A 26,677-nucleotide genomic window follows, 5' to 3' on the forward strand; every position below is an offset into this window, starting at 1 on the left:
TATAGATGTCTATCATATCCCCCCCTTAGTCATCTCTTTTCCAAGCTGAAAAGTCCCAGTCTTAATCTCTCCTCATATGGCTGCCATTCCATACCCCTTTTCATTTTTGTTGCCCTATTTTGTACCTTTTCCAATTCTAATATATCTTTTTTTGCAATGGGGCGACCACATCAGTATTCAAGATGTGAGCGTACCATGGATTTATATAGAGGCAATATGATATTTTCTGTCTTCTTATCTATCCCTTTCTGAATGATTCCCAACATTGTTAGCTTTTTTGACTGCTTTGAGTGAATGTTTTCAGAGAACTATCCACAATGACTCCAAGATCTCTTTCTTGAGTGGTAACAGCTAATTTATACCCCATCGTTTTATATGTATAGTTGGGATTATGTTTTCCAATGTGCATTACTTTGCATTTATCTACATTGAATTTTATCTGCCATTTTGTTGCCCAGTAACCCAGTTTTGAGAAAACCTTTTGTAGCTATTAGCAGTCTGCCTGGGACTTAACTATCTTGCGTAGTTTTGTATCATATGCAAATTTTGCCACCTTACTGTTTACCCCTTTTTTCCAGACCATTTATGAATATGTTAAATAGGACTGGGCACAGTACAAACCCCTTGGGGATACCACTATTTACCTCTCTCCATTCTGAAAACTGACCATTTATTTCTACCTTTTGTTTCCTATCTTTTAACCAGTTACCAATCCATGAGAGGACCTTCCCTCTTATCCTATGGCAGCTTGTTTTGCTTAAGAGCCTTTGGTGAGGGACCTTGTCAAAGGCTTTCTGAAAATCTAAGTACACTAAATCCACTGAATCCCCCTTGTCCACGTGCTTGTTGGCCTCCTCAAAGAATTCTAGTAGATTGGTGAGGCATGATTTCCCTTTACAAAAACCATGTTGACTCTTCCCCAACAGATTATGTTCATCTGTGTGTCTGACAATTTTGTTCTTTAGTATAGTTACCACCAGTTTGCCCGACACCGAAGTCAGGCTTACCAGCCTGTGTCAGAATCAGCTCTGGAGTCCTTTTAAAAAAATCACGTCATGTTAGCTATCCTCCAGTCATTTGGTACAGAAGTTGACTTAAATGATAGGTTACAGACAACAGTTAGTAGTCCTGCAATTTCACATGAGTTCCTTCAGAATTCTTGAGTGAATACCATCTGGTCCTGGTGACTTATTACTAGGGCTAACTTATTACTTATTACTAACTTATTACTAACTGCCATTAATTTGTGAGATTAATGCACAGCAAAATTAATGCATTAATTTTTAATGCATGTTAATCGCAAACCCTCTGGGCGGGACGGCAGCATGAGCTGCTCCAGAGAACCTGTCTGGTCAGGCACAGTAACACAAGCTGCCACCGGAGGGAGGGAAGAGATGAGGCTACAGAATGTTAGGTAGTTCTCATCCCCGCATTTTTAAAGTAAAAACAGGGACAGCCAGGGGATTGCTGGAACCGCCGCTCCCCCACTTGAAGGGCTCACCCAAGTTGCCCTTCCCATGCCTCCCAGGGCTGGGGCTAACCCACCCCACCCCATGCCAGCCACATCTGGGGCTGCCCCCCACCCCCCGAGCTCCGCACTGCCCAGGGTGGGGTCTCCCTCTCCCAGCCTTGTGATGTCCGCAGCTGGGGCTGATCCCTGAGCCCCATGCCGCCTGCAGCTGGGGCTCAATCCCCACCCCCAGCCCTGTGCCGCCTGCAGCTGGGACTAATCCCCTCCTCCCCCCAGCTCCACGCCTCCCCCGGCTGAGGCTGATCCCGTCCTCCTCCAATCTCTGCACCACCCAGGGGTCAGCTCTGAGGCCAGCACTACCTGCCAGCAGCAAGTTTCTCCAGTTTCCTGCTGGCGGGCATTGCTGCCTTCAGCAGCCACCTCTCTCTACTCTGCTCTGCCTTGCAGCCAGGACAAATGCCCAGGTTTGGCGAAAAAGTAGGGATGGCCAGGACAGAGCTGAAAAAGGGCCCTGTCCTGGCCAAAACAGGACGTATCGGCATCCCAGCCAGCCCGGGCCCTATTGTTCCTGGCCGGCCCCTCACTCCCTGGACCAGTTTCCCCTGTGTCGTGCCCCATTGCCTCTAGCCGGCCACTTGCTTCAGGGGCACCCCATAGAGAACATGGGCCTGGTGAGCTCAGCCTCCCTGCACCAGCCTCTCCTCCCCTGCAGTGTGATGAGTCCCTGAGGTAAAATCCCTTGCGAACAAGGACTCACTCAGCTGAAGGGAGCCCACCTGGCTCAGTAAAAGGAGGCTAGCTGTTCTTCACATTATTTTTTGGCCTTCCTAATTATATTTTTACACTTCATTTACCAGAGTTTATGCGCTTTTCTATTTTCCTCATTAGGATTTAACTTCCACTTTTTAAAGGATGCCGTTTTGCCTCTCACTGCTTCTTTTACTTTGTTGTTTAGTCACGGTGGCACTTCTTTGGTTCTCTGTGTTTTTTAATTTGGGGTATACATTTAAGTTGAGCCTCTTCAACTACATCTCAGGGTTACACCCTTCCCCCTCCCCACACTTGCCAACCATAATATCTAGCAGGCCCAATGGACTTGGCACCTGCAAGAGTTTCCCTTTGGGAGCCTGTGGACAGCAATAGTATGGTTATCCCTTTATGACCTCAGTGGTAAGTCAAATTCAGGATGTTGTGGGTTGTTTCCATTACGAAGAGAGACTGATGATGGAGTTAGGCATTTTTGATGCAATCCTGTTTACATATAAGGAATGCATAAAGTCCAGTTTCCCTAAACACAGCAGGCATCAAACAATGAAAGACAGTGTCTTTGCTCAGAGTTGCCCCTTTCCAGTCAGCACTTATCCCCAAAGCTCTCTCTCAGCTTTTCTCAGGGCCCTGCTCCCAGGGCTTGTTCTGACTGAGTCCTTTTTTTCTCCTGCTACTCTGGTGTATTTTCCTCCTTCTCACAAACGCAGAGACACCTCCACCAATCAATGCCTTTCCCCCTGCATTTGCTGCATCAGTCCTAAAGAAACCCCTCAGTCAGCATGGCATAACTTCTGCTCGGTCTTGCCATGAGGGTCTATGTTTTGGGCAGTGGCCTCTCTTGTTTCAGCTATTACTAAACAAAGATGCATTTAACTGATCCTTAATTTAGCCTGAATGGAAGGATGGCTGTTATGCCCACCAGCTTTTTCAAAATCAAGTCTGATTTATATTGCCAAAAGGTGCACAGCACTCCAGGGAATGGGTTTAAAATAAGACAGATCTATGCATATACTGGCATACTTTTGTTTGGCATAACTAGGGCCCTGCCAAATTCAACTTCGGTCAATTTCATGGTCATATGTTTTAGAAAATCATAAACTTCATGATTTCAGCTATTTAAATCTGAAATTCCATGGTGTTGTAATTGTAGGGGTCCTGACCTACAAAGGAGTTGTGGGAGGGTTGAAAGGTTATTGGAGGTTGTGGTACTGCTACCATTACTTCTGCACTGCTGCTGGCAGTGGCGCTGCCTTCAGAGCTGAGCAGCTGGAGAGCGACAGCTGCTTGCCAGGAGTCCAGTTCTGAAGGCAGCAATCCGCCAGCAGCAGCACAGAAGTAAGGGTGGCATGATAACTTATTGATACCATGATACCATTGTCTGGCCACCCAGCTCTGAAGGCAGCAGTGCAGAAGTAAGGATGACATGGTATGGTATTGCCACTCTTCTGTATTACTGCTGGTGGGATGCTACCTTCAGAGCTGGGCACCTGGCCAACAGCCACCGCTCTCCAGCCACCCAGCTCTGAAGTCAGCGCAGAAGTAAGGGTGGCAATACCCTTGACCTCCCTAAAATAACCTTGTGACCTCCTGCAACTCCCTTTTGGATGAGGAGCCCCACACAAAAGACCAGATTTCATGTTGGGAGACCAGATTTCACTGTCCGTGATGCATTTTTCACGGCCGTGGCTTTGGTAGGGCCATAGGCATAACTCTCAAGCCCCTAAGCAGGCATTACTTAAGCTTTGCGCCATCCTGTTCTCTTGGCTCCCAAGTTACAACCTATTTTGCTGCAGACCCCAGACTCTCAATCAGTCTGTGTCAGCCTGCAGCAGCTGATAACTTCCAACCTCTCTTTCTGAAGGGAAGATCTTTTAACTGATCAGTGCCTTTTGATCTCCAGGTTCTCACGAAAACTGCTATGTAACCAGGGTTAAGTCTGAGGAGAAGCTTCTTCATAGCTATAAATCTGGCTATTGTGTTTGACTGTTTGCTGGGATCCTTCTTCTCTAGGCTACTATTTATCCTTTTCTGCTTGTTTTCCATAACAACCCCTTTTGATCTAACTCCATAGCAAGAAATCCACCATGAATAAATACGGAGAGGCAAGCACAATATTCATAAAAATAATATAGATATTTCCTAGTTCTCCACAGGATCAACAACAAACACTTCTGACTTTGCTTGGCAAGATCTTGATACAATTTCTCACCCTCCCTCACTTTTTCCTTACTATACTGTAATGAAGAAACCACTTCCTGCTGGAGAGAAAAACATTACATACAATCTTTAAGCTATTTCAGACACAATGATTCACACAGCAAAATGCTGACATACAATAATAGTTAGTATGAATATTAAATATTTGCTTTCATTTTTGTTTATTCATCTCCCAAATTCACCACAACCTAAATACTAACATTTTTATGAGGATGGATCTCAGAGCACTAGGCAATCATTAATGAAGAATCATCATCCCTCTGAACCAGGTAGATGATAATATTTCTACTTAACAGATGGGGAAACCGAGACACAAAGTGACTTGTCTAAGAACAGAAAGGGAATTTGTTGTGGACACAGGGAGAGAACCCAGATCTCCTGCCTCTCAGCCTAGGCTGCCTCTCAAGAGACACCAGAATACATCACCAAAACAAGAGTATCTTGATCTTGCCAGTCCTATGGGGTAACAATAGTTGGATTATGTAGCTGAGAAACACAAATTCACCATATCTTATGGCTACAAGCAAGTGGATCCTAAAGATGAAAGGGGAAGGAAACCTTTCCTGCACAAAAACAGCCAATCAAAATAATAATACTGGCCAAACTTTGCTGTACAGATATTAAGAGATGTCACAGTTTTAGCAGCAACCTGCAGGCATTAATGCTTGGTTTCACGAAGCCAATGCCTAGCATTAAAATAACAGGCAGTAATTAATACAATGGGTTTCAATGGCACTGTGAAGTCACATACACTGCATAGCCCTATCACTGCAGTCCATGCTTTTCCCAGTTATCGAAGTAAAAGTTGCCATAACACTGTACAGATGGCAAGTTGCCTCTCTTGAAGCCATTGTGTGATAAATAATGCTCTCTTTCCCTCTATATCATTTGGAATCGGGGTGATATCCAGAAGAGTGATGGACAACATAGGATAAAGCCAAGCATAGCATGGGCAGACAACATGCAAGTTTCCATCACATTGCTCCGTTAAGGCCCTTCAGTCGTCACCTGCAACACCTGAGCCTTTCTTAAAGGTGACATGCAAAAGGGAGAAAAATTGGACTTGCGCCCAGTTTTTCTTCTTAATGATTATACAGAAAGCGTGAAAGATTTTTGTTTGTATTAATCTACTTGTATTTTACATTAAAAATGAGGGCTTGTCTGCCTGGAACATTCAGTGATGACTGGAGAACTAGTGAAATATCGACATCACAAAAATCAATATGGGGAAAGCTGAGCAACTGAGAAAGGAAAACTTTTTTTAAACTCCTGTATTACTTCTATGAATAACATTTTGGATAAAGGTTGTAGTATTGCCAATCCTACGCATTGAAAAAGCATCTGTCAGGCAAACAAAAATTGTCAGATTATCTTAAATCAAGAGATATTTTTAAAATAATGCATTCGGTGTGGGGGTTGATTTTGTTTGTTTTTTTGTTTGTTTGTTTGCTTTCTGGTTTTGGAACCATTAGGATACACTCAGGTCACATTTTCAAGCTTTATTTCAGAACTATGAGGGCCATAAACTTACTTTATTTTTAATGAAAATGTGAGATTATCAAATAGTCACATGACTCCAGGAGCTAAACACTTAATATTACAAAACTCATGATAAAATAATGCGAGTTAGCAATACAGAAGCTGCCTTTGTTAAAGATTCCACACCCACATTCCTTCAAATAAAGTGCCACAATAAACGTGGCCTGAACTCTTCAACAAGACCTTCAGCACAACCAGAAAAGATTGGGGTTTGAGGGAAAAATTGATCAAGATTTTAAAAAAAAATATTTTAGATCTTCTTTAGAGATCATAAAGATCATAAAGAATCAAGATGAGGCACAAGTTCAATGTTATAAACAATTTGCAACTCAAATGGTGTGGTGATTTTGTGATTCTGGATGCTAAGCAAAGTCAAGCTCTCACTTGTGATCTAATCAGGTCAGGACTGAAAGCTCTGTTATACTCCAGCACAACAGTTAAAGGAATACAATTCCCCCTTAACACCTATGTATTAACATAGGGAGGCTTCTCCTGGCATCAATTTAAGGGATTGTCTACACTTGGAAATTTACCTGTTTAAGACCCTGTGTGGACATTTATTTCAGAATAGCAGGACTCTATGGTCTACACTACGTGTGTATATCGAATTTAGCAGCGTTAAATCGAATTAACCCTGCACCCATCCACACAACAAAGCCATTTCCTTCGACATAAAGGGCTCTTAAAATCGATTTCTGTATTCCTCCCTGACGAGGGGATTAGCGCTGAAATTGATATCGCAGGTTTGAATTATGGTTACTGTGGATGCAATTCAACGGTATTGGCCTCCAGGAGCTATCCCACAGTGCACCATTGTGACCGTTTTGTCAGCACTTTCAACTCAGATGCACTGGCCAGGTGTACAGGAAAAGCCCCACAAACTTTTGAATCTCATTTCCTGTTTGGCCAGTCGAGCTCATCAGCACAGGTGACCATGCAGAGCTCATCAGCACAAGTAACCGTGCAGTCCAAGAATCGAAAAAGAGCTCCAGCATGGACCATACGGGAGGTACTGGATTTGATCGCTGTATGGGGAGACGATTCTGTGCTATCAGAACTATGTTCCAAAAGACGAAATGGCAAAACATTTGAAAAAATCTCCAAGTGCACAATGGAGAGAGGCCACAACAGAGACTCAATACAGTGCCGTGTGAAAGTTAAGGAGCTCAGACAAGTGTACCAGAAAACCAAAGAATCAAATGGACGCTCCAGGGCAGAGCCACAGACATGCCACTTCTATGCTGAGCTGCATGCAATTCTACGGGAGCCCGCCACCACTACCCCACCCTTGACCGTGGATTCTGAAGAGGGGGTACTCTCAGCCATGCCTGAGGATTCTGCGGACAGGGAAGATGAGGAGGATGAGGAGAACGCCCTTGAGGAGAGCACACAGCACTCCATTCTCCCCAACAGCCAGGATCTATTTCTCACCGTGACTGAAATACACTCCCAACCCTCCCAAGGCGGTATTCTGGACCATGAAGCGGTAGAAGGGGCCTCTGGTGAGTGCATCTTTGTATATATAATACATGGTTTAAAAGCAAGTGTTTTTTGATGATTAATTTGCCTTGAGGACTTGGGATGCATTCACTGCCAGTACAACTACTGGAAAAGTCTGTTAACGTGTCTGGGGATGGAGCGGAAATCCTCCAAGGACATCTCCATGAAGCTCTCCTGGAGGTACAGCCCTTGCAGAAGGTTTCTGGGGAGAACCAGCCACACGGTGTGGGGAGGGAAAAAGCGATCATCCTAGAGAACTGGATGGTGGGGGTTTACTTTGATTTTTGCTGCTGCATGTTAACACGCTGCTTTTATGAAGGTTGCAGAAGCCAAAAGACTATGGCTTACCATGACCGCCTGCAAGCCGAATTCTGTTGCCCGGCCCTGTGTCTGTGATCTCTAACACCAAAGCCGCAGGCACTCAATATAAAAGATGCAAAATGCGACCTTGTACCGAAATCACGTCCTATGTAATGTGAATAGTGTTATTCACCGTGAAAGAGTATACCCATTGTTCTGTAAAATTTATCTTTTTAAATACTTCTCTCCCTTTTTTCCCTCCCACAGCTGCAATTTTTTCAAGCCTCCCTCCTCCATCCCAAAGGCTATCTCAGAGAAGGTGGTGAAAAAAAATGGACGTACGATGAAATGTTCTCTGAGATCATGCAGTCGACTCGCAATGAAAGACCTGATCTGAATGAGTGGACACAGTATCACAGTACAGGAAAATGGCCAATGACTGTTAGGACAGTAGGAATGAACATGAGGGACGATCGAGATGAGAGGTGGCGGCAGGAAGATCAGAGGAGGCAGGATGCAACGCTGGGGCTACTGCGGGATCAAACGGACATGCTCCGGTGTCTGGTGGAGCTTCAGGAATGGCAGCAGGATCACAGAGTGCTGCTGCAGCCCCTGTTTAACTGCCTTCCCCCATCCCCAAGTTCCATAGCCTCCTCACCCAGACACCAAAGAACGCGGGATGGGGGATTTACTCCAGGGACATCTCCATGAAGCTCTCCTGGAGGTACTCCAAAAGCCTTTCCAGGAGTACAATGATGATGGCTACCAGCCGTAATACACCGTGTGCTGCCAAAAGGCAATGAGCTGCTACTGTGTAGCAATGCAGTCCCAACTCTGCCAGCACCCAGGAGACATACGGTGATGGTGAGCTGAGCGGGCTCCATGCTTGCCATGGTATGGCATCTGCACAGGTATCCCAGGAAAAAAGGCGTGAAACAATTGTCTGCGGTTACTTTCACGGAGGGAGGGAGAGAGGGAAGGAGGGAAAGGTGGGAGGCATGACATGTACCCAGAAACACCCGCAACAATGTTTTTTTGCCCCATCAGGCATTGGGATTTCAACCCAGAATTCCAATGGGCAGAGAACTGCGGGATCTATGGGATAGTTACCCACAGTGCAATGCTCCGGAAGTCGACGCTAGCCTCAGCACTATGGACGCACACCACCGATTAATGTGCTTAGTGTGGATGCAAACACTCGACTTTATACAATCTGTTGCCAAAAATCAAATTCTGTAAAATCGGAGTAATTCCGTAGTGTAGACATACCCTATTAAGGAAATACAGAACTGATGCACCGGTTTAAGAGCCTAGCACTGTACTGTAGTGTATACCACTGTCTTCCATTTAGAATTTATATTAACAGACTTTGGGCTTGTCTACGCTGACACTTTACAGCACTGCAACTTTCTAGTGCAGGGGTGTGAAAAAACATCCCTCTGAGCACTGCAAGTTTCAGCGCTGTAAAGTGCCACTGTAGCTGCGCTCTCAGCGCTGGTAGCTATTCCCCTCATGGAGGTGATTTTTTTTTAATAGTGCTGGGAGAGCTCTCTCCGAGCACTCTGCCGCGTCTACACAGGCACGTTAAAGTGCTGCTGCCGTAGCGCTTTAACATTGCCAGTGAAGATGTGCCCTTTGAGAATAATCTTGTCTCATTCAGACATTGGTGATTGTGACAAGGGCCTGCAAAGAAGAGAAAGAGGCTAGTCACACTATCTCAGAGTGCTCTCAGAAGTTCAGAAAATTCCACTGACCGAGGCAGGGGGAAAAGAATGCAAAGATTCTTTGACCATTGCTTTCCCTTTCCCCTTCAGCTACTATTTTTGAATTCTTGTTTACATGTGATGAAAGAATTAATTTTTTGCTCAAGGCACAAATCCAAGGCCATTACTATCATAAGAGAAAAGTAGGTCTTTGTTCTTTTGTGTTTATTTTAAAAACTAAGAAAATGAAAAAATAATAATAGAAAAATCTCCTCTGATAGGCAACTTAAGAGGGAGGCTCTCAACTACAAAAAAGAAGCAAACAGAAATAGTTACCAATTTCTTCCAGATGTTGAATGAACAGGAGCATAAACAAGCTTCTTGTCAACTAAACAGGGTTTTTTTGTTTTGCTTTTTTTTGTGGTGATGGGGAATACTTCTTCTACTTACATCTTAAAGGGACACAAATCTTAACGTCTTTTAAACTTCAAATCTGAACTTTTACATTTCACATTTAAATTTTCAATAAAGTCCTCCAGAAGTAAATTTCTCTGACAAAGTGGGATACATTTAACAATGGAGAAGTGACTAGAATAAGTTATTCCTGTGAAACCGAACTCAGCTCTTTGTGAACTGTCTTCCATGCCAGCAACACTTAGTTTTACTACCATGGGGTCTTCCTGACTCTCTACATGAGCTCTGCTGAAAGAACAGAATTAACAGTAACTGAAGGGTCAGTACAGTGGCACTTCAGACAGGGGGAAGTTTAATTCTCACATTTAAAAAAAAAGTCCTTAAAAAAGGAAGGAAAAGTTTCTCAGCAGAGTGGATTAAAATTCCTGACTTTCTATATAGTTGTCTCCCCTGTTCATCTGAATGGCTTCCTCCATCTACACCTCTGCCCAGCTTCAAGAGGAAAGGCATTGCTTTGTCCCAGTTTAGAAAGTCACACTTGGCCAGTAAGACCTAGCACTTAGCCATGCATAGTTGTAAGGAGGCAGAGAAGAACATTTTTCTCACAAGTAGATCAAGCCTTCAAGTATGTCCTTGGGGAAGTGATCCTGGCTGGACCAGAAACTGACAAGATGTCAAACAGCTTGCAGGATTTCTCTGATCTAACAGAGATCTCTATCTCCAGAGTCTCAGCAATCCTCAAGGATCTCCTGGAAAGACAAAGTCATCCGGTGCCAGTACCAATGCTGAGTACACTGCTTCATTCAATGACAAAGAGTTCCTTTGGTTTCTTTGATGGTGAGATGCTGTTGTTGCTCTGTCCCTAAATCTGGTTCTTCCTTGTGCTCGGGCATAGGTGATCTGGCCAAAGATGCAGGTGAGGAGTTCGGTGGAGACCGGGCTTCTCTATACCTGAGATAGTGGACCACAGTTCTACAAATAGGCCCAGAGTGGCTTACAATAGGAATGTGGCTTATCTGTTTGGTATTGGCCAGATCAGTGGCCAGTCCTTATGGGACACTGGTGGCTGAGCCCTGTAGGGAAAGCTGCAGGTCTCTCTTCAGTGTCCACCTAACCTCAGAGGAGAGGTTTCTCTGTTCGAAGATGAGAACAACATTTGCCTTGGTGACGGTGTGGCGGAATACACTTCCTTTAGGGGCACCACCAATGTACATAGTGATCTCGCTACTGGGGTCTATATTGGTACCAGTACTGATCTCCCAGGTATGTAGGCATTGCAATGGGAAGTACATCACTGGAGACAGTATTGGTGCCAGAGGAGTCTGTCTCAGTGTTGTGGGCTGCTCATTATCACCAGTCCTTGATGCCACATGAGGCTTGATGTTTTATCTCTAGAGGCTTTATGTGGTCTGTCCTTATGGGAGGACACTGATCTCTGCCTGGACTCTCAGCTTCTGTGTTGTGAGCACCCCCTCTCAGTGCCAAACTTCGGTACCAGAGTCATTGGTGCTGGCTTCAGTGTTGATGATGCCAGATCAGCTTCAGTGTCTGGGACATCAGAGCTAGTGCCAGGTCTTTTCTCAGTGCCAGTGTTCAGCACTGCTTGTCTGCTAGATAAACTGGCCTCATCCAGCAACCTAACTGCTAGCAGAACTCTGGAGCCCATCTCCTCAGGGTCTGATGAGACTTCCATGGATTGCTCCAGGAGATGGAGTTTCAAGACATTTCACATGTCCTAGCAGAGAATGATGGGCACACCGAACATCTACTCAATATATATGACTCTCTTAAACAGAAGAGGGGGGAGGGATAGCTCAGTGGTTTGAGCATTGGCCTGCTAAACCCAGGGTTGTGAGTTCAATCCTTGAGGAGGCCACTTATAGGGGAAAAAAAAAAAATCCTGTGCTAGTGGTAGGGGGCTGGACTCAATGACCTTTCGAGGTCCCTTCCAGTTCTAGGAGATTGGTATATCTCCAATTATTACCTTTATTACCTTTAAGAGACATTTGCTGTGCCCATCTTTTAGGGAAGTTAATCCATCACAGGACAGACAGGTCTTGAAGCCCTTGGGTTTTGAGTCTGTCATGTTAAGTAGCCCTGTAATGGGGAGTCCATCTAGGAGGTGTCAAACCATTCAGATGAGTAGATATAGATTACAGTGGTCATATGTGGAAGAATGAGAAGAGCAATGAAGGTTTGTAGAAGATTTTTGAGACGGTTTAGCTAAAACTAAGAACTAGTGGCTTGGACACTCGCCAGGCTCTGTTCTCTGGCCATGGGTGGTAATAAGGTATTGAGGGAGGACTGCAGCTGTGCCATTCTTTATGCCCTACCATGGGAGCATGAGGAGGCACAAAATGCATGTGTGGCCCAGACAGACACTACTATATAAAAAAAAATCTTGCATGAACTTACAGTGAGATCTACACTCACACATACTTGAAGTTTTACTTTTTAATTTCTAGGAAGATATTTCACCCAGTGCAGAGTGAAAACCAATCACAAATATTTTTGAACTACATGTCGCCATCCCTTTGCAGGCAGGCAAACCAAATTATCTGCAGAATTGCAGAATCTGAAAATATTCCAATACCACACAATCCAATAGATTGCATTGAATTTTCCTGTTAAATTGCTGTTTGTTCTTGCATCAAATTAGGAGCTGTATAAACATAACAACTGTATGCAGGTTATGAATTACTGTTACGTTGCTACATCATTTCTCTGCTAGGTTAAAAACATTGTTTTCAGATTGCATGGCAAATAAATGGAACACTGATATCTTGATACTTCCTTCTCTGGGGAAATTTAATAAATTCACAAATATGAAAAGCCTTTTAGGATGAAATCTTAGCTATACTGAAGTACCGTATTTTCCACTTTTTTTTCCAAAAAAAAAGAAAAAAAAAGGCGTGCGTCTTATAATAAGCGCTTTATGTTATTATACTCCAAAAAAAAAAAAAAAAAAAAGCGTTGTGCGTTTTTTTGCGCTTTGCTTGATTGACTGGACTTTTTCATTTTTTGGACACAGGGACGGCGTATCGTACTACGTGCGCTGCTGCAGATATAAAAAGAGAAAGAGAACGTACGTAACACGCACGGTACGACGTTTTACCTTTCTTTGTATGCCGTATGTTTAGCATGCGCCTTAATTATGCCGCGTTATATATGTATGTTTTACAGAAATAGTAATTGAGAAGACTGCGCCTTATAATCCGGTGCGCCTTATAGTGCGGAAAATACGGTAATTGAGCAAAACTTCTCAACCACCAGGATTACATACACAAACAGCATACTAGCAACCACATTATAGAATGATATTTTAAGCAATAGTATCTTTGTTAGTTCTAAACCAAATTTCTTCAAGCATGTCAAATCTCCTTAACTTCACTAAAGACTAAATTCTGTATAATATTTAAACAATTTTAAAATATAAGCATGTACACCCAAAATATCTACAAATGTCAAGATACGCATAAACAGAATTCTTTTAACGTAATTAAAATTCAACTTAGAAATTGAAACACATGAAAAATTTCAGGACAGAAGTTATTTTCAGAGACTACTATAAGCAGTTGAAAATAATTTCAAACTAGATTATTCCACAACTAGAGAAACTATCACAGATCTACAAGTCTCATTTAAAATTGTGTTAAACAGGTTGTGATCATATCAGATCACCTTCAGTCCATTCAGTGCTGTAGAAATAAAGTGCTAGATGTCAGAGCAACTTATATTTCCTTGTATTTGACACACACAGATGCTTTTCACATCTGAATCCAAGCAGACGAGTGAGCAGAAAAGCAAAAAATAATAAGCAGTGCAGAGAGCTCCAGATTAGGTGACTTTTAGAACAAAGCAGGATTTTGTTGGGGTTTTCCATTTCTGGGCAGTGTCAGTTGTTTGTTCATCAGGGTCACATCTAAGCATTGTTTTCTCTTTCAGTGAAAAAAGATAAACTGCCGTCTTTCATCAGGTAAACTGTATAAACACACTTAAGGCTAATAGCCAGTGCTCTGAATACTGAACGAATAGGCAGATGTGCTTTCAAAGATTAAAAGTTATTTTTCAAAATTGCTTTATCTCTTGACGTTTTTGAGAAAAGGGTGTGACAGACCCAGACCAGTGGGGTACAGGAGTCTGGTAGAGGGCAAATATACTGGTCACTGGATGAGTAGTTTTCTGTTCCCTGAGTGATCAGAGCAGGGGCTGCACTAGAGTAATCAGGAATCTGCTAGAACCAATTAAGGCAGACAAGCTGATTAGATCACCTGCAGCCAATCAAGGCAGGCTGATCAGGGCACTTGGGTTTAAAAAGGAGCTCACTCCAGTCAGGCCAGAGGAGAGGAAGTGCATGTGAGGAGCTGGGAGCAAGAGGAGTAAGGAGCTGAGAGTGAGAGGGTGTGCTGCTGGAGGACTAAGGAGTACAAGCGTTATCAGACACCAGGAGGAAGGTCCTGTGGTGAGGATAAAGAAAGTGTTTGGAGGAGACCCTGGGGAAGTAGCCCAGGGAGTTGTAGCTGTCATGCAGCTGTTACAGGAGGCACTATAGACAGCTGCAATCCACAGGGCCCTGGGCTGGAACCCGGAGTAGAGGGCGGGCCCGGGTTCCCCCCAAACCTCCCAACTCCTGATCAAACACAGGAGGAGTTGACCCAGACTGTGGAGAAGATCACTGAGGTGAGCAAATCTGCCAATAAGCACAGGACCCACCAAGGTAGAGGAGGAACTTTGTCACAAGGGTTATTGATGCTTCATGTGAAAATCACTCTTGAGCTAGCTGGATAAAGAGAAAGATTTCAGAGATGTAAAAAGGTACTTGAAAAGACAATTTAAAATAACAAAAAGCACTTATCTTGGTGGAAGAAGAGTTATTTATATAGTGCTGTGTGTACATGACACTTTAAAGACAAAAATGACAAGCCCAGCACCAATCTGCTTGTAGACAATGCTACAAATGATAACAAACAATGAAAATGGGAGAGGGTACAAAAATATAATATGGCTGAGTTGGTCTACTATGCAGGCAGCTTGACAATTCTGTATTTATTATTTTTTCATATTTTTATTTGCTGTTGCTAAATGAAGATTTAAAACAACAGAAGAGTTCCTTTAAAATAAAATAGAAGGCGTAGAGAGACATCAGCACTTTTAGAAGCAGGAGTTCAAATATGTATTTGTCCATTTGTTTACTGAAAGAAAACCTTGGCTAGTTTCATGAGATTAATTACCTATTAGCCACTTTACTATGTTATTTACAAATACAGTAATTTAAACTAGTAATACTGTGTGGTTTCACAGAAGCATTAAAAAGGTAGGAAATGCCTGAATTCAGATTGCATGTTCAGCCTTCGTTCTACTCTGTTGTGGGTATGCTTTATAACACACTCAATGGCATGATTACAGACTGTCAGGTAATCCAGTATCATTCCATTTTTTCTATAATTTTAAATGCACAAATGTAACATCCTGTAGTATTCTGTGTACGCAGACAGTCATTGATTGTTATTTACAGTATATGAAAAGTAAACAGCGCATGCATTTTACCAACCAGTACTGCACTTAACATACAACTTAAAACGTACTGGTATTATGACAATGCAAGAGTCATCTTTTGTTCCTTCCTTTATGTAACTCTCCCACACTGCACTGTTCCATTGTGTGCTCCTGGTGAGCTACAGTGTGAAAGGAAAGTACTAGCAGTGCTCTGTGGTGGGGCGGGGGTGAGGGGGCGGGGGAATAACATGACAGTGTTGCCAACTCTCATGATTTTATTGTTAGTCTCACAGTATTTGATAGGTTTCAGAGTAGCAGCCGTGTTAGTCTGTATCCGCAAAAAGATCAGGAGTACTTGTGGCACCTTAAAGATTAACAAATTTATTTGAGCATAAGCTTTCGTGGGCTACATCCGATGAAGTGGGCTGTAGCCCACGAAAGCTTATGCTCAAATAAATTTGTTAGTCTCCAAAGTGCCACAAGTACTCCTGTTCTTTTTGCAATATTTAATGTTTTACTTAAAGACTCAAATCCAGGAACTGAGTGATCACTCAGCTTCCATTAAAAAAAAAAAAAGATGTTTCTAGCTCTTGTGGTTGCAGAGAAAAAGTCTGAAAATGCAATGTGAGCATACACTAAAGACCCAGAAAGCAAAAGGCAAATAAAAAGAACCCATTAATTTTTTAACAAAATCCCTTGATTTTAAAGCCAATCTCATGATTTTGTGGGTTCTGACTCACGATTTTTCAATGTTTGGGCTTGGCAATGCTGCCTAAAGCACACAATAAAGAAGGGGAAGCAGCAAAGGGCAAGACAATGTAATAAGAAGTGGGAAGACGCGATAAAACAAAGACGCTGTGAAGAATTAGGCTGGAAAAAAAAACACAAAATCAAAAAACATGCAAACAAAATAACTAGTAGCTTTTCCATTATATAAGGGTGAGACAAATAAAATAAACAAAATAGAAATAAAGAGAAAAGGAATAGAACAGGAAAAAACATCAAATCATAGCACAACAAAGGAGCGCATTATTCTCTGAGCACTGTAACTCTTTTTCACATTAATATGAGCAAACCACTGCAATCCCATTCAGTGCTGAAAAACTGACCTGTAGGCCATTAGTATATTTTCCATTTGCCCTTCCTAACATGCCTCAAACCTGGTCGGACCCGGGGGAGCTACTTTTAGGTTGGGGAGACATTATTTCAATGTCCCAAGACCATTCAGTCACTGACTTCATAAAAGCTGCCATTCTTCACAATCATGGCAGTTTTAGGAAAGAAGTGGATGCTTATCTACAGGAACTGGACTGAGACCATCAGCTCCTTTCATTTTGGTCAAAAGAAGAAACATTCTATGGATGACTTCCACGTCCTTAGCTACGTGGGCAACAGAGAGCTAAAGGTGTAAGACTCCATACCCTAATAGCAAACCCCTGAACTAATCAGTTCTTTGACTAATATTCTGAAAGGGAATATTTCCAAACTTTTAACTGCTATAGACAAAAGAGGTATAGATTTAAGAAGTTTCAACATTTAGAACATTTGGCCCAAAATCATCCTTGGTTTATTTCCTCTAAAGTGTTAAACCTGTAATAATTAACTTTTTTTAGTTATTTTATTTTACACAAACAAAATTATACACACTCACTATCAGTAAAGACCCTGTAGCATTTAGGCTCCAGTTGCTGGACTCCTTGAAAGTCCACCCAGTTTTCCATACTTCCTGTTTGAAACCTCACACAGATAATCACTTTCCCAACCACTCAGCTTTACCACCACCTCCCATAGATGTCCAGGGTCAAGAGGCAATGAGGTCTGGGAACTCCTAGACGTCACATGAGTTTGAGGCAAAAACTCTTATTATCTGGTGGAGTGGGAGGGCTATGGACTGGAAGAGCAATCATGGAAACCAGAAGAAAACATTGGTGTTCCACAACTTGTACATGTCTTCCATCAGAAACACCCCCTGAAACCTGGTCCCACGGACTCTAGTAGGTGCCCTTGAAGGGGAGGTGCCAGTACTGACAGGATCTAGCCTGCAGCAGAGCCAGTCTCCTGGCAGCTTAATGAGCTCAGCTGTCTGAGTGTGCCATCTGATTGGTTGAGGGAGTCAGCAGGCTGTTACATAAGATAAGTAGCCACAACAGTCCAGTGGCTGCTCAATGCATTTCTAGCCTGCAGCTGTACCTAGTCCTGTCCCTACCTCTGCTGTCTCTAGTCTTGCTTCAGCCCCAGTGTGCATCTGTTCCTGCTCCAGCTCCAGCCCCAGCCCCAACCTTTACCTGCTCTGCCTCAGCCCCCAGCTTCTTCCTGATTTCTGACTCCCAGTTCTGACCCTCCACTATGCCTTCTGACTGCAACTCTGGTTAACCCTTTGGCTCTGTTCTAATGGATAGGCCAGATTCTTGCTCCCACCACTAGACCAGACTGCCCATGGCCTTGGGGAACAGAAATTTGATAATAGAGGGATCTTCAATCTACCAAATAAAAGTATAAGAAGCTGAAAAAATTCAGACTAAAACTAAGGTGCAAATTTATAACAGTAAGTGTAATTAATCATTGGAACAACTTATCAAGTATTGTGGTGGCTTCATTATCACTGGAAATTTTTAATTTCAGACTGAATGTTTTTCTAAAAGACACGCTCTAGTTCAGGGGTCCCCAACATGGTGCCAAATGCGCCCGCGTCCTGGCCAGCGGTCGAGCATCCGCTGAAATGCCACCGAAATTCGGTGGCATTTCGGCGGCGACGCCTCTGGATGCTGCTGCTTGCCGCCGACAAGCGACGTCATCCAGAGGCGTTGCCGCCAAATTTCGGCGGATGCTCGACCACCGCCACGGTCCTTCGTCTGGCACCCGCCAGACGAAAAAGGTTGGGGACCACTGCTGTAGTTCAAGCACAACTATTGGACCTGAAACACAAATTAATTCAGGGAAGTCCTATGGTCTGTGTTGTGCAGGAGGTGAGATTAGACAATCACAATAGTCCCTTTTGGTCTTAAAAATGTATGACTCTATAAAATCTGAAATTTTGACATTTGATGCTGCTAGACCCTCAGTTATCACTTTTGTTAATGAGCTAAAAATCTTTCCTCCCAAGAGATTTCACTGGGATTAGTGTATCAGTGACAAAGTAAATGCAGGGAGTTGAGAGCAACAGTTTAGCTAAGTAGAAATTGCGTAAACAAATGGAGCAAGGCATATTGGAATCACAGATGAGTAAAAAGCTTAGCAAATGAAATAAAAAGAACAAACGCAGAACTGAATCTATGCACCATGCTCCTAACTACCTTATCTCAAAGGAACAAAAAATAACAGCTAAATGAGGTATGTGAACAATATTTGAGTGAATACAGTCACTTGCTTTCTCTCTCAACTGGAGATTCACAATGGAAGGTCAGGTTTCTGGCAAGAACACTGATGAAAAGTAAGGTAAATATTCTTGTAGCAGACATCATTCACTCCCCCTCCTCCCTTTATTTATTTTTAATCATAACTTCTACTGACTATGGCTCGTGCAAATGAAGGGATCATTTCTCCCAGTATCACTCATTAGAAATTCCACCATTTGTGGGCTGCAGTTAAAAAAACAAAACAGTTCACAATCAGTTTTCTGTCATTTGAGGAGGATTCTATAGTCAATCTACATATCGTGGTGGAAATCCTTCTGTGCTCTCTCATGAGAAACACTGTCAGCAACTAGCATGCTCCAGATTGCACCATCCAGCACAGAAAACTGCTTTTATGAAACCTCCCCTTTTGTAGCAATTAGCAACCAATGGGGCTGTTACACTCTTCTAAGCCTGTCTCTGCAGCTGTTAGGAATCAAGCAGGTTCAGAGTCTTTGCTGTTGTGGCTCCTTGCCCACCATTCCAGCCTCAATAATGTGTGCAACCCCGAAAGGAACAAGGGATGCTGCTGCTTAAAGATAGCTATGATCCCTTGGTTCATTCACTGTATCAACAAAGTTATGTTCACTGATAGAAGAATAATTATGGCTAGTCTGCACAACAAACAATTCAGAATTGTCTCACAATCTACAACATTTTCTTATTATATATATTTTCTGTGTAACATTTTGTAAAATGGCATTTATTCTATGTCTATCCTGCCATCCATTCATTTTCCTTTTTTTCCCGCATCATCTGGTACAAGCAGCATTTTCATATTTTTAAAAACAATCTGTATTCTTTCCCTCAGTGGAGACACAATACATTTTTTCCAATGCCATGCCTATATCCCTCTCCCCACCCCAATAGTGGTGTGCTCTTTCTTTGCATCAGGAGCTTCTTGATACCTCAGAGGTAGGCACTTCTATCTGCAAACCTGTAAAGGTACTTACATAGCCCTAGTCACCACAGTATCAGAGCAACTCAGTCACTAATGGTTTTTATTCACATGACAGTCCTGCGAGGTAGGGAAACATCCCCATTTTATAGATGCAACAGAGCAACTCAGGACAGAAGCAGGAATAAAACCCATGTTTCCTGACTCCCGGTTCTTAGTTCTGGTAATCCACCAGATAACACTGCCTTTTGCCATCTTCTGTTGGGTTTCTTTTATCTTCCCTGTGTTCCTTTCTTTTTATGCTTATGGTAAGTTATAGCCAGTGACAAAAGATAGTAATATTACAGATTTTCCTGATCATATTAATGCAAATGAGAATACTTAGTTCTTCTGTAGTAAAGTTATAATGCCAGGACTGATTAAAAAAAAACAGTTCGATAATATTCTCAAAAGTTAACTGATAAAGAAACTGTTCCGCTATCCTAACTCATAGTCCCTTCTGCAACAGTGATGGACAGTTACTACTGCCTCAGATCCGGTCACAAACACCTTCTCCTCCCCCATACCTGCCTGAAAGGAGGACCTGTGGAATGCCCTTCAGACATATTCAACCCTCCAGCAAACACATTCGCCCCACCCCCAAAAACCCCGAAATCCAACAACCAAGAAAGCTGGTAAGATTGAACATTTGGAAAGTAAGTTTTATTGTAATCAGGGCAATAAAGGAATTTCCACCACCCTCCATTTTGTTTCCTTCTTACTTTATGTGACATTTTTCTTTTCCTTCTTTTTGTTCCTTCTTCCTCCATCCTCTTTCCCTGTTCTGTGACCTTTTACCATTTTTTTCTGCCCTTTTGTCCATCCTGCTTAGTTTTATACCTTTATGCTTTTTTCTTTGGAGGTTTTTGTATTAAAAAAATTCTTTACCGGGCAGCAAAGTATTAGTAGCAAATAATATAACGAAGAACTGCAAGGGAAAATTGATTAGCAATCTCGTCCATTTCCCTTACCAACCCTTTCAAGGATAAAGTTCTTTGGCACAGCATGAACAAGGAAACTGACTGGAACTTATCTGTTTCGCTCTGCATGGCGCTCTGGAATGTGGAATACAAATGGAAAATGACTAGGATCGTGTGATCTTAGTTTTCCTCTACAGCAAGCACCTTTCGCAGAGAGACAGCTTTAAAGGGAAAAGTCAGCTCTGTGTATGAAGCTTTGCTGATATCTGTTTGGGTGGCCAGAGTGCGGTAAGTATCAGAACAGCCAGAACACAGCAGACAGCAGTCTATACAGATCTAGGAATTGCCAATTGAGCAGCATTGCTCGAAGGCCTTCCTCAGGCCAGCAGTTTACAGTCCACTCCTCTCTTCCCCAATAATTTTTAAGGGATTTTTACAAAGTGCTTAGTAGCTCTAATCTGTAAGATTGTATTTTAGGATATTTTTTAAAAAGCAAGTATTTTTGTGTCAAAATCTTGTTAAATTTATTTTGTCAACAAACAGTTAAATCAGACTAGACATTTCATCCTGTAGACTGTCTGGCTATTATATAGCCCTGTTCTCTTCCCCCCCCCTGCTTTTTTTTTTTAAGGCAGGAAAAGCAGAGACACATGGCATATTGTAAGCTTAAAAGTCTATTCAAGGAACCTTGTAGCTTCATTTCATGAACTCACAGACTTCTGCTTTTAAATGCATGAATTTAGAGCTCTATATCTAACAAACAAGCACACAAAAAACTATTTGTAAAAAAACCCAAAACAAAATATCAAATCATTTATTTAGTGTTTCTCTTTTCAATGTGCTAGATAATTTCATAACATGCACCACCAATTGACACAAATTCTCCTTGCAATTACATGAAGTAATGATTGCTGTTTAGATTTCATTACTTTGGTGAAAAAAGGTGTGACAACATCAAGAAATTACTAATTTTAGTTTTTCCCATTCATAGAGCAAACTCCAAATGTCACCTCACAGAAAATGAAACACTAGGACGCTCTTTCTTTTTCTACCAAGGAAGAGGAACTTTAATCATACTAAATTATTTTGGAGAAAAAAAGTGGATTTTTGTTTAGTAAGCAAACACTTGAAATGGCTACACCTCCTAGAGAGATGGTGTAACAGTTACTGCTTATGTGAACTGCCAAGTTACATTATTCTTTAGAGTAAAAGACTAGAAAACAAGTAGTATAAAAATTGAAAACATCTGTGTAAGTTTAATGGCCAAACTGACCGAAGGGGAAAAAATTACAACAAAACAGTTCCAGGACAGACTATGTCTTCACATAGTAATCCCTTATTTTAATATGTTCCTCTTTAACAGAGCTGGAGTTCCCATCTGCTCAAGATCCTGACTAATACAAAATAGTTTATTTTCATATATACAATTTTTGTCCACTATGAAAAGAACCAAAGAGCCCTCCTACCAAACATCGGTACTCTGCAAAGTATAAGTTACAATACAGTATAAGATGGTTAAAAACAACAACAAAAAGCTTGTTTAAAAAGAAATACCTCCTCTCCCATTGTGAAGTAAAGCTGCCTTTCTACAGTTAAGTGTCCAAGAAGAGAATTGGAGTTCTCCCACTTCCTTGTAACAGCAAAACTTACAAGTCTAAAAGACCAAGCCTAAAACTGAGTCACATTTAGGGCCCTCTGAGCTTTGAGGAAAACAAAGCTTGCATTTGTTTATTTCACAGGAAGCCTGGAACTTTTCGTAGTTTTACTTACTTTGGGATAGAGGTTTCTGCCTTTCCAGACAGAAAACTCAGTTTCACTGGCTTCATGTATATGACAGCCAGAAAAGGCAACATAAGCAGTAAAATGCAAAAAAAATTTTTAAACAGCTCAGGCAGAAAATCTTTTAACATATAAATCATATAATTCAACTGAAAAATGATTTTGGTCTTTGTCACATTCCAACTACCCAATATTCACCAATTCAAAAACTAGGAGCTAAAATTCCATGTGATTTATTACTTTTTTTAAAAGCTGCAATATCACCATGAATCCTCTCTTCCACAACAAAAGTATAAAATCTTAACACTTCCATGTCCCCTACAAAGACATTCATGCAAATGTATAAGAATGACTGGAAATGGAAAATGATAATACGGATACTGAAGAATAAATCGGAGGAGGCCATACCTCTCTCACTTTTATTTGAGCTATGCAGTGTGTTGACCAAGCTTCAACACATTCTGCAAAATCCCAAATAGACATGTGCATATATATACAGACTTACACGTTCTATACATCCAGTATTAAAAATCAACTCTCTCCGATGGTAAAATGTAGCAGCCATTCTAACAGAACCATCAATACCAATACAACAAAATTTAGGCATAAGGACATGAAGCAAAATACCTTAACAAATAAGAACAGGAATTCTGAAAGAAGATCATGAATTATCTAGTCAGGACAGCCAAGCAGACGTACCTACTGCTGGGAAATGTGCCACGGTATTTTTTAACGACCAGAAATGATCACGAGATTGGTTTTACCTCTCATGTGGGAGACAAACCATCTGACTCTTTGACAGCATCTCTATAAGCACAGTAACCACCCTAGCACCACGCTGTGGAACAGGTTTAGTAATGGCTCAGATGGCAGTATGCAACCTGAGTCATCAAAACCACTTCCTGAAGAAGATGTTAATTTCAAACTTCCACTGAACAAATTCTTTTAAAGTCATAATGAAATATATCCTTTTCAGTTTCACAGAATATAAAGTTGGGGTTCTTTTTTTAAAAAGCCTAAAACGCATTTTAATTATATAAAACACAATAATTGTATTTTTTAAAATCCTCTGCTAAAGATATTTTTAAAAAAGCCAAATTTACAGATTCAGAAAAAAACTAAATTAATTCAAATTGATAGAAAATTATGACTGTACAAACTGTCATTCCCGTTGCTTGATGCAGTTCAGTTTGCTTTATGTAACATGAAACAATTATTTAATCAGAAATCTCCTTAATACCTAATGAATATGAAGGTTACATATACAACATCAATGCTGAATTAGACTTGTTATTTTATTATTTGTGCCAAGCTATTTGCTATCTTAACTTCCCATGTTCATGTATGCAAATAGTATCAAATGTCTGCTCATTAAAACCTTCCTGAGCTTTAAAAAGGCTACCAACCCCCTCTCTCCCAAACAAAAGTTCCAACATATAATTAAGGATCACCAGCACTGAGGTTAGATTCTCAAACAAAAGCAAACAAAATAGAAGCAGAAAAGAAAAACTCATTTCAAGTAAATCTGCATCCTAGAAATTTCACAATATGGTCTATGAATTATCACAAGTGCTAAAACAAGCCTTTGAAAGCACTGAGTTTCAAATGGAGGATTTTACAAAGTTGTAACAGTTCATCCTTATCTGCAATGATCAGGTAAACCACCCTAGGATCTTGCTAGGAAAAAAAAAATACAATTGTTTCTTTGATGTAGACAAAGTCTCAAGAACCAACTTGGCTTATGATCACGATATTAGTTATTAGGATTTATTTAAATTAGGTTTTGCTGCTATTTTACATGTTGTGTTGTATCACACTGTCAGCCAGTTATCTGGGAGCTCATCAGATAGAAAGTAAACTCATTCTACAGTTTAGATACATACCAAGGAGCCCTGGTATTTATCAAAGCATGTTCATTGTACTGGAGTTGAAACCGCTGGGGAATGGAGAGAAGTAGAGCAGCTGCTCCCTTCTAGAAATTCACTATCACATTAGTTCATGTCCCCACAGAAAATCTCTGAAACTCAGCAATATGGAAATCAGCTTCACTTTTGCCTAAATAAAGTATGGTGGTTTCTTGGAAGTGATCCATCCCCAAATGGTTCTACTTTTTTGTTTTCCAGGCCGAAATATTTTGAGATTTCATAGATTTTGTTTTTCAGGGTACACCACCACAGCAGAAGTCCATGGCTCCCAACCAGGAATCAAAACCAGACTCTCCACAGTATTGCTACTGACATCACTAGCTGTTATATAGTCTTTTCACCACTAGATCTCTATGCAGTTTTTAAGTAACTCAAGTAAGCAAAAGGAATCTAAAATCAACTGTGGTCGTTATGTATATTATAACTGCATTTCCTTCATATGGACAATGCTTTCCTTCACTTTGGTATGTGCAAGGCACGGTGGTATAGGCAATGTTAAAACATCCTATATTTATGTAGTCTGTACTGCAATAACAGTTTTTAAAAATAACCATCTTCAGTGACAGAGCACTGTTGTGTGGTAGACTCATTTTTTAAAAATGCAACGGATACACCTACATGTTCTCTGTTAAAACCCAGGGCAAAGCCATTTCACTGACAGCTGGGTTATTCCCTTTTTATCAGAGTAGCTTGAACATTTATCAATCCAAAGAGTGAAATTGTGATATCACAGATATGTTTGGGGATGGGGGAAGGAATATGGAAGATGAGAAGAGACACTGCTCACTGATGCATCACTCTTCAACAGCGGTTCAGCAGAGACTCAGTGCCAGTGTAGGTTATCAAATTTGTTCCTCTCTATTAAACTCAATTTTCCATTTCCTGCTCCATTCCCTTTGTACCTGTTTTCCTGTATGAGATTATGGTTTCAGAATCCTAGTAAAAGGCATAGATCTAAACTGTCTTTCATCTGAGAGCTAGCTGTGTTTTACCTATCTCATGAAGACCTGGTGTCATTAATTAGCTTTTATTGCTGTAAATTGTTTATACCAAAAAAGATAAATAATATTCTTGAGAATTTTGTGTGTTACACTTTACAATTTCAAAGTACTGTTCATAATTTCCAAATGATATTTTTGCAAAAAAAATTAATCTTACATTGTTAACACTTCACCACTGAAGCACCAATGGATAATGTTCATCACTTAAAATGGAAGTTTTATATTCAAACAATTATCTCATGGGTAGATTAGAGATGAGGAGGCAAGGAATGGTAAAGAAATGGACCAGAATGAGTGCTTTGGTGTCAGAAGAGCTACAGAGGTACAAAAGCAAGGGATCTCATGATGTGGGCGTTTCATGCATGGAGTGGCTACAGAATCATGTTTCTAGGCTATAAAATGCTATATGCTACTATTGTTCTCATGTCCCTTATTTTGAGCTTTAGTTCTAACTATTTTTAGCGTTCAACTCTGTAACTGCTTTTAAGTCTAATGTCAGACCTGGAAAAGTGCAGCGGGGAGAAGGGTGACAAAGGGGTAAAGAGCAACTTATGTGAAGTGAATTTTCCCTTTCCTTCTGTCTTCACAAAAGAGATGAGTGGAGACACTCCCCATTTGAGATGATCAGGGTGAACTATCAGAAATAATGGTGTTTAAGAAGAAACTTAATAAATACAAAAGTTTTAAAGGAACTAAAAACCAAGCAGCCTTCCTGCCAACCAAAACGTATAAGTTCTTTAAAACAGCGATTCTCTATACATTGCTCTTTATGGTCCTACATGCAGCTCTCACTGCATAGGTGATGGATTAGTGATCCACTCAGTTTAGTTGGATCTCAAGAAGAGATGCACAAGAATGTCAGTCACAGGACCATCTACCTAATATATTGTGCAGCACAGGGAGCACTGAGCAAACTCGGCAACTCCTATACTGCTGTTCAGTTACCCTTTATTACACAGAAGAATAAAGAAACAGGAACAACTGGTATTCCCTCCCTCCACAACAAGCAAAAATGGAGTTCCTCTTCCTCCCAACAGCCAGCATGAGCTCTTGAGGAAGATGGGAGTGGAGATGGAAGAGGAGGGAGGAAGAGAAGGTGGGTGAGGTAATATCTTTTATTGATTATTTTGTGCCATTCTTAGACTCTATTTGATTGAGTGGCTCTCTAAGCTCAGTGGCTCTCAACCTTTCTAATCTTCTATACCCCTTTCTGGAGTCTGATTTGTCTTGCGTATGCCCATGTTTCACCTCACTTAAAAACTACTTGCTTACAAAATCAGACAAAAAATATAAAAGTGTCCCAGCACCCTATTAT

The 26,677-nt window shown here is 41.3% G+C and overlaps 1 protein-coding gene across 11 annotated transcripts in view; it reads right to left on the minus strand.

Moving 5' to 3' along the window:
• The window catches only part of SH3KBP1 (SH3 domain containing kinase binding protein 1), a 326,940-nt gene that overhangs the window by 101,214 nt on the left and 199,049 nt on the right, over positions 1 to 26,677 (minus strand). Inside the window, exon 1 of one of the 11 annotated variants that reach the window (XM_039529150.1) lies at positions 23,201 to 23,273. The exons of 8 other annotated variants lie outside the window; for them this stretch is intronic. Coding sequence is in view for 1 of the 3 variants with exons in the window: in XM_039529141.1 (XP_039385075.1) it covers positions 22,212 to 22,223 (12 nt within the window). In the remaining 2 variants the exon portion in view is untranslated. Of the gene's footprint in view, positions 1 to 22,211; positions 22,239 to 23,063; positions 23,083 to 23,200; positions 23,274 to 26,677 lie in introns of those variants that run through there. 2 more of the 11 variants (XM_039529166.1, XM_039529141.1) reach the window with 2 other exon arrangements.

The sequence above is a fragment of the Mauremys reevesii genome, linkage group 1 (assembly GCF_016161935.1).
Source record: "Mauremys reevesii isolate NIE-2019 linkage group 1, ASM1616193v1, whole genome shotgun sequence".
NCBI classification, from domain to species: Eukaryota; Metazoa; Chordata; order Testudines; family Geoemydidae; genus Mauremys; species Mauremys reevesii.